Source organism: Galendromus occidentalis, unplaced genomic scaffold (assembly GCF_000255335.2).
Source record: "Galendromus occidentalis unplaced genomic scaffold, Mocc_1.1 scf7180000077147, whole genome shotgun sequence".
NCBI classification, from domain to species: domain Eukaryota; kingdom Metazoa; phylum Arthropoda; class Arachnida; order Mesostigmata; family Phytoseiidae; genus Galendromus; species Galendromus occidentalis.
This window is the reverse complement of record NW_003805135.1, coordinates 3,491-16,815: the sequence shown is the minus strand read 5'-3', so window position 1 is coordinate 16,815 and position 13,325 is coordinate 3,491. Positions and strand designations below refer to the sequence as shown.

The 13,325-nt window shown below is 50.7% G+C and overlaps 5 protein-coding genes across 5 annotated transcripts; all 5 read right to left on the bottom strand.

The window, feature by feature from the left end:
* Nucleotides 1–152: 152 nt before the first annotated feature.
* Nucleotides 153–1,244, bottom strand: LOC100898781 (cAMP-dependent protein kinase catalytic subunit 1-like). Its single transcript, XM_003741292.1, has one exon. The coding sequence runs from the start codon at nucleotides 1,242–1,244 to the stop codon at nucleotides 153–155; it is 1,092 nt and encodes a 363-aa protein (XP_003741340.1).
* A 961-nt stretch (nucleotides 1,245–2,205) lies between these two features.
* Nucleotides 2,206–3,228, bottom strand: LOC100898639 (protein kinase 2-like). Its single transcript, XM_003741291.1, has one exon. The coding sequence runs from the start codon at nucleotides 3,226–3,228 to the stop codon at nucleotides 2,206–2,208; it is 1,023 nt and encodes a 340-aa protein (XP_003741339.1).
* Nucleotides 3,229–3,986: 758 nt separating this feature from the next.
* On the bottom strand, nucleotides 3,987–5,207 carry LOC100898499 (cAMP-dependent protein kinase catalytic subunit 1-like). Its single transcript, XM_003741290.1, has one exon. It carries the CDS (start codon nucleotides 5,205–5,207, stop codon nucleotides 3,987–3,989), a length of 1,221 nt encoding a protein of 406 aa, XP_003741338.1.
* A 1,198-nt stretch (nucleotides 5,208–6,405) lies between these two features.
* Nucleotides 6,406–7,530, bottom strand: LOC100898351 (cAMP-dependent protein kinase catalytic subunit gamma-like). The gene has a single exon (XM_003741289.1). The coding sequence runs from the start codon at nucleotides 7,528–7,530 to the stop codon at nucleotides 6,406–6,408; it is 1,125 nt and encodes a 374-aa protein (XP_003741337.1).
* A 1,013-nt stretch (nucleotides 7,531–8,543) lies between these two features.
* LOC114828099 (probable serine/threonine-protein kinase DDB_G0280717) lies at nucleotides 8,544–9,239 on the bottom strand. The gene has a single exon (XM_029110894.1). It carries the CDS (start codon nucleotides 9,237–9,239, stop codon nucleotides 8,544–8,546), a length of 696 nt encoding a protein of 231 aa, XP_028966727.1.
* Nucleotides 9,240–13,325: the final 4,086 nt, after the last annotated feature.

The following is a 13,325-nucleotide window of genomic DNA, read 5'->3' as shown; positions in this document are numbered from 1 at the left end:
CCCAAATGATGTGGTCCAGATTGGACTGCGCGAACAATAGCCCAATAATGGCGAATATCCGACACATCTTTATTTTTCAAAAGTCCGTTCCGCAATTTTCTTTGGAGAGTAGATCGGTAGATCTAAATGGGTCCCGACACTCCGTCAACTAATCAGAAGTGCTTGAAAGCGGCTTCAACACCTCTTGTTAGAGGTTCTGGCCGATCGAATTGCTCGTTTGCGATCGGGTAAACCACTCTCCCTGGTGACATGATCCGGATGTCGCACTTCTTCTTCGACATGTCTTTCCACTTGAAGCCCTCGAAGAATTTGTGTTGTTCGATTGGCTCTTGGCCAGGAGCTCCGAGTCGCTTCGTCTTATCTTTCACCAGCAGATCCTTGAGCAGATTACCTAACGGAGTGTTCTCCTCGTCCGGGAACCAAGTCACTTCATTGAATTCAATGCTGCGAGAAACGTCACAGTCGTCAGCCTCCCAAAGGTCCGGAATCAGGGGGTGTCTCTTGAATTTCGCGTGGAAGAGCAGGATGCCGAGAGCCCAGTAATCGACCTCCTCACCGTGACCCTCGGAGCCGAACATTTCCGGGGCCATGTATGGACTGCACGAGAGAATCGAGAAGGCTCTAGCTCCTGATATGGGCATCAACTTGGCATTTCGGAATTCTCCGAGCTTCAAAAAGCCGTCGGCGAATATGAGAATCGAGTCCGGACACACATTGCGATGTATAACGCCGTTCCGATGGAGATATTGGAGCGCAATGATGATTTGAGCAGCGATCGCTCTGATTGTTTTGTCCCTGAGTTTCGTGTTCAGCACGGAACCTAGCGGCCCGAACATCGAGTACTCCGTGAAGAAATAGAGGTTTTCCGTGTCTTGAGATGCGAACACTAGTTTCACGATGAAATCATTTCCTTCCACCGCGGCGTGTATTTTCTTCTCCTGTACTGCTCTGCTCTTCGAGTAAGCAGTTTCGAGCTTCGCTTTGGAGAGGACTCTGAGTTCGAGCGTTTCCTTGGTCGGTTTGTGGAACACTTCATAGTAAGATGCATTCGGTGCTGTTCTATGACCTATTTCACCGCGGATATCGAACTCAGCTATGTCCGCTCGAAGACAAACATTCCGCTTGTAACGGTCACGCACAGCTGAATCTTGTCTCTCAGACTGCGATCCCAAACTTTTCGAGATAGATTTTGATACCGTCCCTAATTTTGATTTCAGGGACTGTGACGACTTGGAGTTGCCCATCGTTATCTTCCAGTCCTAGACTCGCTTCACACTTGAATCACCCCCAATTTTCAGCGGAACTCCTCATCGAATTCGTCGCTGACCCATGATGGTTTTGTGTTCGAGGATGGATCGACAGCTCGAGTGATCGGAGTGAATAGATGCGTAAGTGTACGGGGCTTCGGAACCGAGTAGATATTATTGATTGGATACGGTCGAGGGGGAACCCCCGCCCTCGATACGTGCAGCCCATCTATCAATCAGCTGATTCTCAAAGAGAATATCTGATACGACGATCCGTGGCATTCTATCGAGGTGTATCTGGGATCTGGGAAGCAGGAAGGATTGACTGCCGTAAGCGAGAGGGAGGAGACAATCTTTCTGGTCGAGAGTAAACTGGCAGCGTCCGAGCTCTCGTCCGAGAGGAGTGATTGAGGCCCAGCCTTCAGAAGGCCATTCCAGTCGGATATTTGTGATGCGCCCCCTTCCTTCACTCCAGGGAGTCACGGGACAGTTGGAATCCGACTTATCATAGGATGACGATGAGGGAGGTGTCACCCCTTTGACCATCCGCTCCAAGAACGGGTTCAATGACCTCACTGCTCTCTCTACAAGAAGTTCGTAAAATCGTAGGTATAAGAATAAATTTTTCGGTGCTTTCCGACGGGCGGTTTAGCATGTCGCTCGGGAGCAGAGCATGGAGGATGGAGCATGAACCCGTGGAAGTCTGAAGGGAACAAGGGAGAGTTAGCCCCGCAAGCTGCGACGCACGGAATTACGGAGGGAGACAAGCGGATTGCTATTCCTGCAGCGCAGCGGCTGCGACCAAGACAACAGGCTCCGAGCCCGAAGGGAGGCGAACGCCGCAGAACAATAAGGAGAATTCCGAGTCATAGTCTGCCGCCTCACTTTAGTCGAATCGCAGTCATCTCTCGACGAATCTCTTCTGGTTATCTCTGCGAGGCGAGAGTTCTTCTCTGTCCTAAAAACCATGGAAATGGGTGATTTTATCTGCTGGTCTATCCGGAAGTTCGCATTTCCCCATTGGTTTCATCGCTTCGGGTTCCATCTTGAACTGGAAATCTATTCCTTCGTCCCTGATCCGTGTCCATTCAAGATTTTTGAACCATTCCTGATCCTTCGCATTTTGGTAGCGACCCCCGATTCGATGATCGGGCTCCTTGAGCAGCAATCCCGCAATGAACTTCCGCGGGGGATCTTCAGCTTTTGTTTCGGAAGGCCAGGTCACGTTGCCGTCTATGATTAGACGCTTCATGGTTTCGGCATCGGACTCTTTACCGTCACTAGCGAAAGGAGATGCTCGATACGCGATTTTGAATAGGAATATACCAAGAGCCCAAAAATCGATTTCTCTACCGTATCCGTCTGGCCGAAAGATTTCAGGGGCTAGGAAAGGTTGGAACTGCAGCATCGTCCTGGTGTGAGGGAACGACGTACTGTATTTGGCCAAAGTTAGGTCTCCGAGCTTAAGGAAACCGTTAGCGAACACGTAAATGGAGTCTGCGCAAACCTGACGGTGTATGACATGTTTCCCATGCAAATGCACCAATGCTAGAACAATCTGCGCAGCGATCACCCTGAGCGTACTTTCGTCGAATGTCCGATCAGCTATAGAGCTGAAAGCCCCGTATGTCGGGTATTCGTAGAACAGATACAAATTGTTGGCGTCTTGGGACGAAAATAGTAGTTGGACGAATCGAGGGTGCTTCAAAGCCCAAGCGATCCGTTTCTCTTCAACCGCCCTCCTCTGCCACCAGCGATCGTACATCATGCATTTGGCGTAAACCTTGAGCTGAAATTGCTTCTTAGACTTTCTGTGCTCCACTTTGAAGAAGTTCTCGCAATGCCTCGTAGCTCGATCTAATTCAGCGAGCACGTCATATTCGTTGATGTCAGCGCGGGCACAAGTGTTCTCTCTGAAATGTCTTTCGAATTGATCTTCCTCGGATTTGTATCCTTTCTGTGACGAGAAGAAAGCTCCCATCGTTATTCTCAGGGCATGAAGGAAGACCGTCCTCACGTGCGTTCACTCCCCGCGCTGGTGATGCGGTGCGCCGCGCCGGTCTGGTACGATTCGCTGTTCCTTTCTTATCCTGGTCTCCGGCTAACGGGATCCGACGCCTCTAATTTAGAACGGTTTTCCTCATCCAGACGCAGGGGATCATAGATCGGGGAAGTATTGATTTGTCGGGCTCTGACAGCTGGGACTCAACTGTCAGATTCCGCGTTCATGGGGACAACGTTGTGGAGCCCGATCGCGGTGACCTTCTCCTCGTATTAACGTCTCCGGCTTCCGGGAAAGAGAACCCATCTCACTTACACTGCCACTGACACTGCCCTCGTCCACAGGATGTCATAGGGTTTCGAGTTAGCCGTAGGAATCACGTCTCTCCTCCTCTGGGACAAATCAAAGCACCTGAAGCGACCCTTGCGACGAGCCTCAGCCGACTTCCGACCACTTAACGGTATTATTCGGGCTCATGATCGGTTCCCCTAGAGTCTAGAGCCTAGAGTCTAGAGGATTTGACACCCCTGCCCTAATGGAATGGAGACTAATGGAATGACGATTGGGCCGGGGCTTCGGCGAGCCCAGGCCTACCTTCGACGGTAGCCTAGAACCTACCCGGAAACTTTATGATCGAGACCTGGGATCGCCAGAATTTATTTGGCTTGAGCCCGTTTCGTTTCTTGTCCTCCACGAACGCGAATGCACCATTCGGAGCTGATGAGGGACGAGACGCATTAAAAGCCTTCGTATCCTTGCAAATCCTCGGGCTCCATTTTCTCGTTGCCTGCTCGACCCATGATTCCTTCCTTCGAGGCTTTCGGCTCGTCGATAAACACTTCGAGTTTAAAATCCTTGGCGGTCATCTTTTTGTGATTTATATCTTTGAAAAAAGGGTGGAACACCACGCCCGACATACCGGGCTCCACGCGACCGAATCGACGGGCGGCCGACTTCTCCAACAAGCCTCCGAGCAGGTCCTTGATATCCCTGTAATCCTTGGGATATTTCTTGGATAGTTCCGCGGGGAGAGCGAGGGGTTGGAAGTGAATGTCTTCTTTGACGTGTACCTCGTGCGTCCTGGTCGAAAAAGGATGACGCCCTTCGCATAGCATCTCGTAGAGTACCACGCCGAAAGCCCACATGTCGACCTGCCGCTCGTAACCGTCTTCGCCGAACATTTCGGGAGCCATGTAGCGGGTCGTCCCAATTTTAGAGAAAGTGCGATCGGGGACAACTTTAGCGCATCCAAATTCTCCCAGTTTCAGATAACCATCTTCGAAGATGAAGATGTTCTCCGGCGAAATATCGCGATGACAGACGTGAACGTCGTTCAGATACTCGAGAGCCAGGGCCATCTGTTTTGCGATGATTTTGATCGTCCTCAAGCTCAAGGCTTTTTTTTCCTTGAGGAATCTCCCGAGATGGCCGTACTTCGCGAACGGCAAGAGCATGTACACATACTTGCTGTCGTGGAATGCGGAATCCAATCCGAGTAAGAACTCGTTTCGTGCGGCGAATTGGATCATTTTCTCCTGGACTACCCTGCTCCTCCGGTAGCCATCGTCCAAGCCCGTCTTTTGGTAAACTTTGAGGAGAAACTTTTCTTTCGAAGGCAGCTTCTGAACTTTGTAGAGACTCGCGTTCGACCAAGTAACGATGCAGCCGAGCACGAGCAAGTTTTCCCGTTTCCCTTTGGGACATGAGTTTTCGTCATAGCGTTGGATGAACTGCTGTAATCTGTCTTTTTCATAGAATGCGTTGTACTTGCGTTCGATATCCGTTTTCCTCTGCTCGGACTCTCGTACCGATGTCGGGTCATCTCTGAATGGTTTCTCCCTCAGGAGCTCATCCGTTGCCGGCTGAATGTGTACCGAAGCGCTAGATCTCCTACGGAAGCTAGGGATATGTAGACTAGAAATGGATTTCCTGACTGGAGCAGGGACTGCGTTTCCCATCGTTATCCTCGGGCTTCCACATATATTAGCGATTCTAGATAAACATGTGCCCGAATTGTACATCCAGCGTCAGAACAATCTCCCGCCTTCAAAGACATACTTGTTAAAGAGTTTCCACTGATAACGATTAGAACAGGGAGAAGTAGGGTGCACGTTGAGCATGCCAGCGCGTCGATCAGTCGGTCGCTCACCGCGCGAGGGACAGCGCGCGCGGGATATCGAGACGAGTCGCAGCGAAATAAACTCTTGAGAAACGATCGAAACGTGTGTTCTTCGGATTCGGGGAGGCATCGGCTAACACATATATACTCGGAGACGTCTCTGATCGATTGATATATAATATTTACCTAGGTATATCCAGACATCCAGACGAATCTCCCATGCAAGCTCATTCTGGAGAAATAGAACCCGCGTGGGCGTCCTGGGATGCATGGTGCTCACCACCCCCCTCTCCGCCCAGAAGGAGGTTGGGAGTGCGGTAGGAAGCCAGACGCTAGGATCCGTATGAAACTAAGAAAGCCGGTGAGACGCCGAACTCCAGTAGAACCCTTCTTTCCTGACTTCTCGGAAAAAGGAGCGAGTTTTCTGTCCGGGACTTCCTCAAATGCGTGGAGCAACGATTGAGCTAAAAAGCCAAAAACCTCTTCTCAAGCCGAATCTCATTCCCACAATATCCATCTCTCGGTCTGCTAGACTTGATGTTCACGCGCGTCTACCCGCCGCCGAGAGCGATCATCTCTCGCAGAGGTGCACAATACCTGGGGACATCTCCGGATATCTCACCTAGTTTATGGGGGATCGAGTTCGCGCAAACTGCAACAATCGTGGAACGCGAGCTGCGTAGTATCATGATGACACTATTGTTCTGTTCAACCGTATACATTTCAACTCTCTGATCGGATGCTTGAGAATTCAGATCCCATTGCTCTGTTTTCCAGATCACTGTCGACTCCGAGCCGCGCACGGAGACCTCTGGCTTGCAAAGGGGCACGCTCGGTCCATTGCTGGCCCAATCCGGGTGGGCATTTTTCAGTACCACTATTCTGCTGAAATCGTTTGTTGAGGAGTTGGATGTAGTTGAAGGAACACAAACGAAATTTCCTTCATTGGTCTCGATTTTGCAAGTCTCTCCCGGCCGTTCTCGAGTGCTGGCATCCACGTACAACATGAACTTTCGAGCCTTTGATGCCCTTTTGAATCAGAAGTGTATGAAAGGATCTATATCTTCAAGTCCGCTGGGTCTTGGCCAACTTTGCTCTCGCTCGACAAACGCCGGATTAATCGGAGGGAGCAGTACCCGCAGCCGCGCCCTCTTTGAAATGAAGTACTTGAACTCGACCCCGTCGAAGAAGGGATGCTCTTTGATGCCGTTCACTCCATGTCTGACTCCGAGTCTAAAATTAGGGTTATCCGCCAACAACCAGCAAAAGAAGTCGAAAGCGCTCGATTCCTCGTCAACATGCTCCGGGAACTTTGGAATTACTTTTCTGCCCTCAGCGGGCGGATCCGACCAATTACGACCCGCGAAGGGAAGCTGGTCGTACAGACATTCGAACAGTGTGACGCCTAGAGCGTAGAAGTCAACAATTCGTTGATATCCGTCTTCAAGAAACATTTCTGGAGCCATGTATCTGGGCGACCCAGTAAACGTGTACGTGGTGTCTTCTTGGCGCATCATCTTGGCCAGACCGAAATCGCCGAGTTTGAGATAACCGTCTTCGAAAATAAAGACGTTGTTCGGCTTGAGATCGCGATAGCAAACATCGCATGAGTGCAGATACTCGAGTCCCAAGATCATCTGTGCTCCGAGCAGTTTGACAACCCTCTCCGAAAGTCGACCGGCCCCCATGAATCTCTCAAGATCCCCGTGCTCCGCGTACGGTGAGATGAGATACAGGTTCTCGGCATCCTGGAACGCGAAAACCAATTCCAAGACGAAGTGGTTCTGCAGAGCGTATTGAACTTTTTTCTCCTTCAAAGCTCTTGGTCGATTTGCTTCATTAAAACTCTGTTTCGGCTGTTGTTTTAACGCGAAGACCCTTCCGTCTCTGAGATACTTCACTTTGAAGACGATTCCGAATGCCCCTCGGCTCACGTACCCGAGGTTTCTGAAGTTTTCGAGTTGTTCTTTCGGGCAAGCATTGGCCTCGAAACGGCTTTGGAAACGACTTCGTGCTGTCAGAAGCTCTTTCTTGTACTTTTTCTGTTTATTCCTGAACAAATCCCCTAACTTGAATGGCCTCAAGCGCGCTTCCCTGATGAGCTCCTCTGATTGTGCTTGAGCACGTTCTTCAGAAGAAATTAAGGAATATCGAATACCCATCGTTATCCTTGCTTTGTTGACGCTGGCGAATGACACGATTCAGCGTCAAAACTTAGCGTGGTCAGTAGTGGTCATTCCTTTTTTTACGATTGCTTGAACCGCTCGAGTTCCTCACGATAACTGCTCTCAGCTGAGTCCAAGATCCGCGAACTCATTCGCCGGAACACCAAGTCATAAGTCCTATCTCATCTAGAGCTGAAGAGTTGAGCTAAGTCTCATCTGAAGCTCGCAGGAGCGCGCGTTTCCCTTTCATCGGAATGGAAACGCTCATCGATTTGTGGATTGGGTATCCACGGGAATCGATGGATCCTACGAAGGATGATATTCACGGGGTAACTCGAGAATGCTCCTCGAGAAGTTCAGTCCCACGTCTGGAAGCAAAATGAATATCTTCCCGCGCCTGAGTTCCAAAGACCCTCCACACCCAGTCTCAGAGGCGTATACGGGGGGGCAAAAGGGCCATGCCATTTCTCGTAATGCATGACCACAGCGTGCGTCATCATTTTGGACCTTTGGCCCCCCGAACACCTGCCCCCCCCCCCGAAAAAAAAATCCTGGAAACGCTACTGCTCAGTGTCATCACTTTGACAGGACCTAGTCAGAGCACGACCCATCAGGGTCCTCCGCGAGGAATCGTGCTCAAAGGGAGAACTGGGGATGCCCCTGCGACCGCCGGAATCTTCCGGAGAAGCCCCCCGAACACTTCGAGTACGCTAAGTTGGCGGAAACGCCAGACCGTCGAGTGGAATACGCGAAGCACACTCCATCGGGTGAGCATGCAGCGATAATCCGGTATGCGCCAGGACTCCAAGGCAGAACTCCGAGGCAGTGAAGGCTCATTGCGCGGTCCAGAAACGACAAAGCGATGAACAGAATCAAAATCTGCTATCGGAAGGGAATACTGGGAGCTCGACGGGACAATTTGTTCAATAATACGCTGTGAGCTCTCTTCAGAGATGAATTTTTTCCTGACGTGGCAATTCGGAGTCAGTCAGGCATTTCTTTACAATGTCTCAGTCAAACAGAGGGAATTCGCTCAAGTCGTACGCTGGATCATATCGCGGCCAGTCGCTATCAAGGGGCGGTCTGGGTGTAATCGAAGGGATCCTCGCATTGACCAGGGTTTCGAAGGAATAGACGCTCGCGAAGGAGAGCCCCCGGAAGTACGGGTGCTCCTTGATTTCCCACAAATCTTGTCCTCCGACTCCGAGTCTGTACCTGGGGCCCGGCTCCAACAATTTTCTTATGAAATCATAAGTCGGAGAATCGCGGCTCTCGCTAGCGGGGAAACGCGGCAGTATTTCCACGGTGCGGCGTCTGGCCCGCATCGCACTGCGCTGCTCCTTCGAGAACGGGTCTGCATTGTACAGACAATCGAAAACCAAAACGCCCAGGGCCCAGATGTCGATGCTCCGGCCGTAACCTGACCAACCAAACATCTCCGGAGCCATGTAGAATGTGGTTCGACAAACTGCGTATGAGACTTCACCCTCACCGAACCTCAGGGCGAACCCGGAAGCCCCGATTTTTAGGACATCGTTTTCGAAAACGAAGATATTCTCAGGCTTGATATCACGATGGCAAACATTGCTCGCATGCAGGAATCCAAGTCCAAGTATTATCTGAGCTACGGCGGCTATAGCGGGAAAGACTTCAAAACATCCGATATTTAGCCTTGACCGGGTCAACATAGACAGGGTCAGAGACATGTATTCCGTGACTGGGGTTCACGGGCCGTGGTTTGGGAGCCGTGCTTCACGGTCCGTAATTTCTTTCTACGGGTCTTCGAAATCCCTTATCTCTTATTGCTATCGAACATTTTCCAAGTATATCCCGAGGCGCCTCTCTCTCCACCTCCGACAAGTTCCCGAGGGAATCATGTGTTGCGATTTTACGCTCCCGAGCGCTGCCGACCTGTTGACTGTTTAAAATCCCGCAGTTACGCATCGCCTGTCATGAAGGCGGTCCACAAACAGCACCTTCTGAGTCCTGAAAATTCTCAATTCTGACCATGCCTGTTTAGGCAATTCCGCCGCGGTCATCCTGTACTCTACCTTGCTCAACACGATATGAGATATGCATGAAGAAAAGATAAACACTGGATACAGATCTCATTCCCGCGCAATCGCATTTGCCGGCCGGGGTTGAAGAGCAGGCGACGGCGAGCACTATCAGCATTCCAGCACCCCAACTCGTACGCTGTAACCGAACGGAGACGCGACGTGCAACGACTTACGCCTTCTCGCTGAATAACGTCTATTCCGATTCTTTTATTCAGTCGTGGTTTCTTGTCAAACCCATGCAGCCGCCCATTTCCCAGTCCAGTAAGTTCGCATCTGGCATGCTCCAACTTTTTGAGCTATCTTCCCGTAGTCCTATTCCTAATGGTCGGTGTTCCCAGATCCGAGATCTCCCGACTTTCGATTCGTCTCACCCCTAACCCTGACCCCCGTCGTAGAAAAGGAAGACGAGCATCAGCCTCAAGTCCATCTCCGAAATCGGGAACTGCATTGATCGTGAATCCAGGCTCTAGGACTCTCGAACTCTCAACTTCGATACAACCATCAGTGTCGAGAAGGCTCTTCCACTCCCACCATCGAGTACAGAAGGACCGGCGAAAATCGATGCTTCGCACTTCGCGGCTCCGCGGGAATGGAGGCATATCCCTTCATGGAGGACGAGGAGGAGCAGTACTTCGCTGATTCGGATCAAGCTCAGTCGTCAACGGTTGGATTGGGTGGGAATAATTATTAGAGCTCAATGGCTGAATCTAGGAATGCTGAGATATGGAATACTTGCCATCCGGATGATCTACTCAATATTCTCTATTTCGAAGCGTACTCGGTTCGAAGCATGGAGGTTTCGGACAGTCTTGGGACGGTACGTATGAGAGTCGTACGCAATATGCCCCAAGATTCGCCTGACTTGGGCTTGGGAAGCTCTCGCGAGTTGCGTTCTGAAAGTAAGAACAAAATCTTGTGTATAGATCATGCAGGATGTAGGCTGAGGCTCCAAGCTCGATGTATGAATGTATGCTATTCCGATCCCAAAGCTGCTCATCTCGAGTGCTGTTTCGCCGATCCGGAAAGGAGTCGACATTTTTCCTTCTGCATCCTAGATGCACGGGACCGTAGGGGTGAGAAAGAAACAGAGCCTACCGTCGATGTGAGCGAGACTCACCGTGACCCCTTTGTGTCGAGAGGACCCTCAAAATCGAGCGATTGTATGACGACCGGGAGATGCACGGAAACCGAACTCGCTCCAAAGAAGTCTTCCGGTTTGTGATCCAATCCAATGCGATGACTCGAAAATTCTTATATTTTGCGTTTCCCCCTGGAAGACTGGCAGACTGGATATCCAACTTGCAGATGACGCTCTGTGGCTACACTTTGACCTCTTGAAATGTATGAATCATGTTCTGTGTAAAGACGAACAATGTCGGAAGAAGAAAAAAAGACTTTCGTATCGGAAACATAGCAAGAGCGCCATGAGATGCCATCTGAACTCCCATAAAGTCAAGTCTGAGAATGAGGCCCGCCGACGCAGTGAGGCATCGGCTCTTATCTCGAAGTTGGATACGTCGAAAATGACTTACGAGTGCCGGGATAAGATCCTTGCTCATTTACTGTCAGCAACCTCAATGACGGCAAACACTTTCTCAGACACGACCGTCCAAATGATATTCCAAAAAGCGGGCCTCGGCGTCCTTAACAGGAGCATCGCCATGAAGTGTGTGGAGCGGGAATATGATCGGGCTCGGTCGCAAGTTCGAGGCGAGATATCGACACTGAAGGAGGACGCTTTTTTTTCCCTAACTGCGGATGAGTGGACCTCAAGGGGCAAAGGATTTTTGGGTATATCCATCTACTGCTCAGAAATCATACCCGGGATCAAGAGTCGAAAAGTGAATCTCATCCGACGGATCCATGACTCCACGGCTGAAGGTCTGATGGACACTCTCAAAGCGGCGCTTGGAGAGCTGGGGCTTGCATTGAAGGACATATCGGCCCTCACGTCGGATGGTAAGACGGATGGTCTGCGAGCTGCGAGTCCATCAACGTTTGGACCTGCTCCTGATCTAGTGTTTCTGCACTGCGGTGCCCGGTACGCTTCCCCCGAAAAATCAGCCTCCCATCGTTCAGACCCTTTTTTGTGATGAATACGAAACGACATCGTTGTAGGCTTCTCCGGGCTGGACCTCGGATTTATGATTTCGCGTTTCTGGTAGAGAGAAGAGCTGTAGAGCATCCGACGAATGATCGAAAGAGCGATTACATTCGGGAGAATCGGGGCCGGGTACCTGCGCTTCCGTTACTAATATCTCGCCGAAAGCCGGGATCGAACCCCCGTTTTCTCGTACGAAGGGTGTCCTTTCACGAAAAAAGGCGGCGCCGACGTCTATCAAACTGAAACGCACCTTGCACGAGACGTGGAAGTCGCGCTCCACTCTCAACCACCCGCCGGCGACGGTTATAGCTTCGAGCTAAGCGTGAATTTGAATTTGTAGGTGCAGCCGTGATGAGACGTTTAGGCAAGCTCATCGATGAAGCCGTTGCTCCGAAACCATTTTATCAGCATTTATGCTACGCTCACGGCCTGCATCTCGCCGTGAGCGAAACATTGCAAGGTCTCTCTCCGCACCCCGTCAGTGAGGAGGACTCAGCAGATGACGAGATCCCCGGAAGAGACGGGGCGGCGCTTTCTCGAGTCATCCAAAAAGTCAGAGACATTTCGAAGCTCTTCAGAGTACCGAAGAGATTCTCTGCCCTCGGAAGCGTGGTCAAACTGAGGCCGAAACTCGATTGTGAGATCCGTTGGAATAGTACACTGGAAATGCTGCGTCGCTTCCTCCGGATACGGATATTTTACGAGGAAATTCTCCGCAAGGAGACGAAAAAGAAAAGTTTCCCATTCAGCAACGCTGAGATAAGCGAGATCAAGCACTGGGTTGAGATACTGCAGTTTGTTGAAAGTGCCACTCTCCAACTATCGAAGGAAGGCCTGGATCTTTTGGATGCCGATCTCATTTTTGAGGTAATATTTCCTATGCCTAAATAGCGAAACGATTTTCAATTTTCGGATTATCACTCATTGGCGCCGTACAAATGGGCGATAGGGAGCCAGGTCCAGACCCAGACATTACCCTGGCGAGGTTCTCAAAAGCCCTTGGACAAACACGAATGTATGCATCCATATTTGTATGCCTCCATAACAAATAACAACGTCAGTCTTTGACCGACGATAACTCGTTGGTTGAGAGGGCAGCTCGTGTTCCCCTCCTAGCTCGATCGGTCATAAAGCACCCTGTGAAAATCCGCTTCCTCTCCGCGAGATCTCTCGGAAGTGGCGGGAGTTCGAGACCTGCTGCCTGAGAAATATTTCTGTGGTGCTGATTGTAAGTCTAAGGGACCGAACTTATTCTAGAAGCTTCTCGCGGATCTTGACGGCTCGACCTCAGAATTCGCTTCCCTTCTGAAATACAACGTCACTCGCCGCATGATCCAACGTCGAGGAGTTGCTTCCAAGTGCCTGCGATATCTATTTCCCGCCGAAGGTTGCGAGGATGTGGAGAAACGTCTTGACAGAAGAGTCGATCGAGGTTTCGAGGAAGAAAAAGCACAGCCGAAAACGAATCTCGTTCCGTATGGCAGTACAGTCGAGGCCGAGTTGATCAAGCATTGTTTCTTCTGGCTGAATATTGCGCCAGAGGAAAGAGATTCGGCAAAAGGTCGGCGGGCTGAAACACATTGCCGTACCCTAATGGAGCTCCATGAAGAACACAGCGACCGAGGAAC

Coding starts and splice junctions, on each gene's coding strand:
- LOC114828099 (XM_029110894.1), bottom strand. CDS start 9,239: ATGTCTCTGACCCTGTCTATGTTGACCCGGTCAAGGCTAAATATCGGA.
- LOC100898499 (XM_003741290.1), bottom strand. CDS start 5,207: ATGGGAAACGCAGTCCCTGCTCCAGTCAGGAAATCCATTTCTAGTCTA.
- LOC100898781 (XM_003741292.1), bottom strand. CDS start 1,244: ATGGGCAACTCCAAGTCGTCACAGTCCCTGAAATCAAAATTAGGGACG.
- LOC100898351 (XM_003741289.1), bottom strand. CDS start 7,530: ATGGGTATTCGATATTCCTTAATTTCTTCTGAAGAACGTGCTCAAGCA.
- LOC100898639 (XM_003741291.1), bottom strand. CDS start 3,228: ATGGGAGCTTTCTTCTCGTCACAGAAAGGATACAAATCCGAGGAAGAT.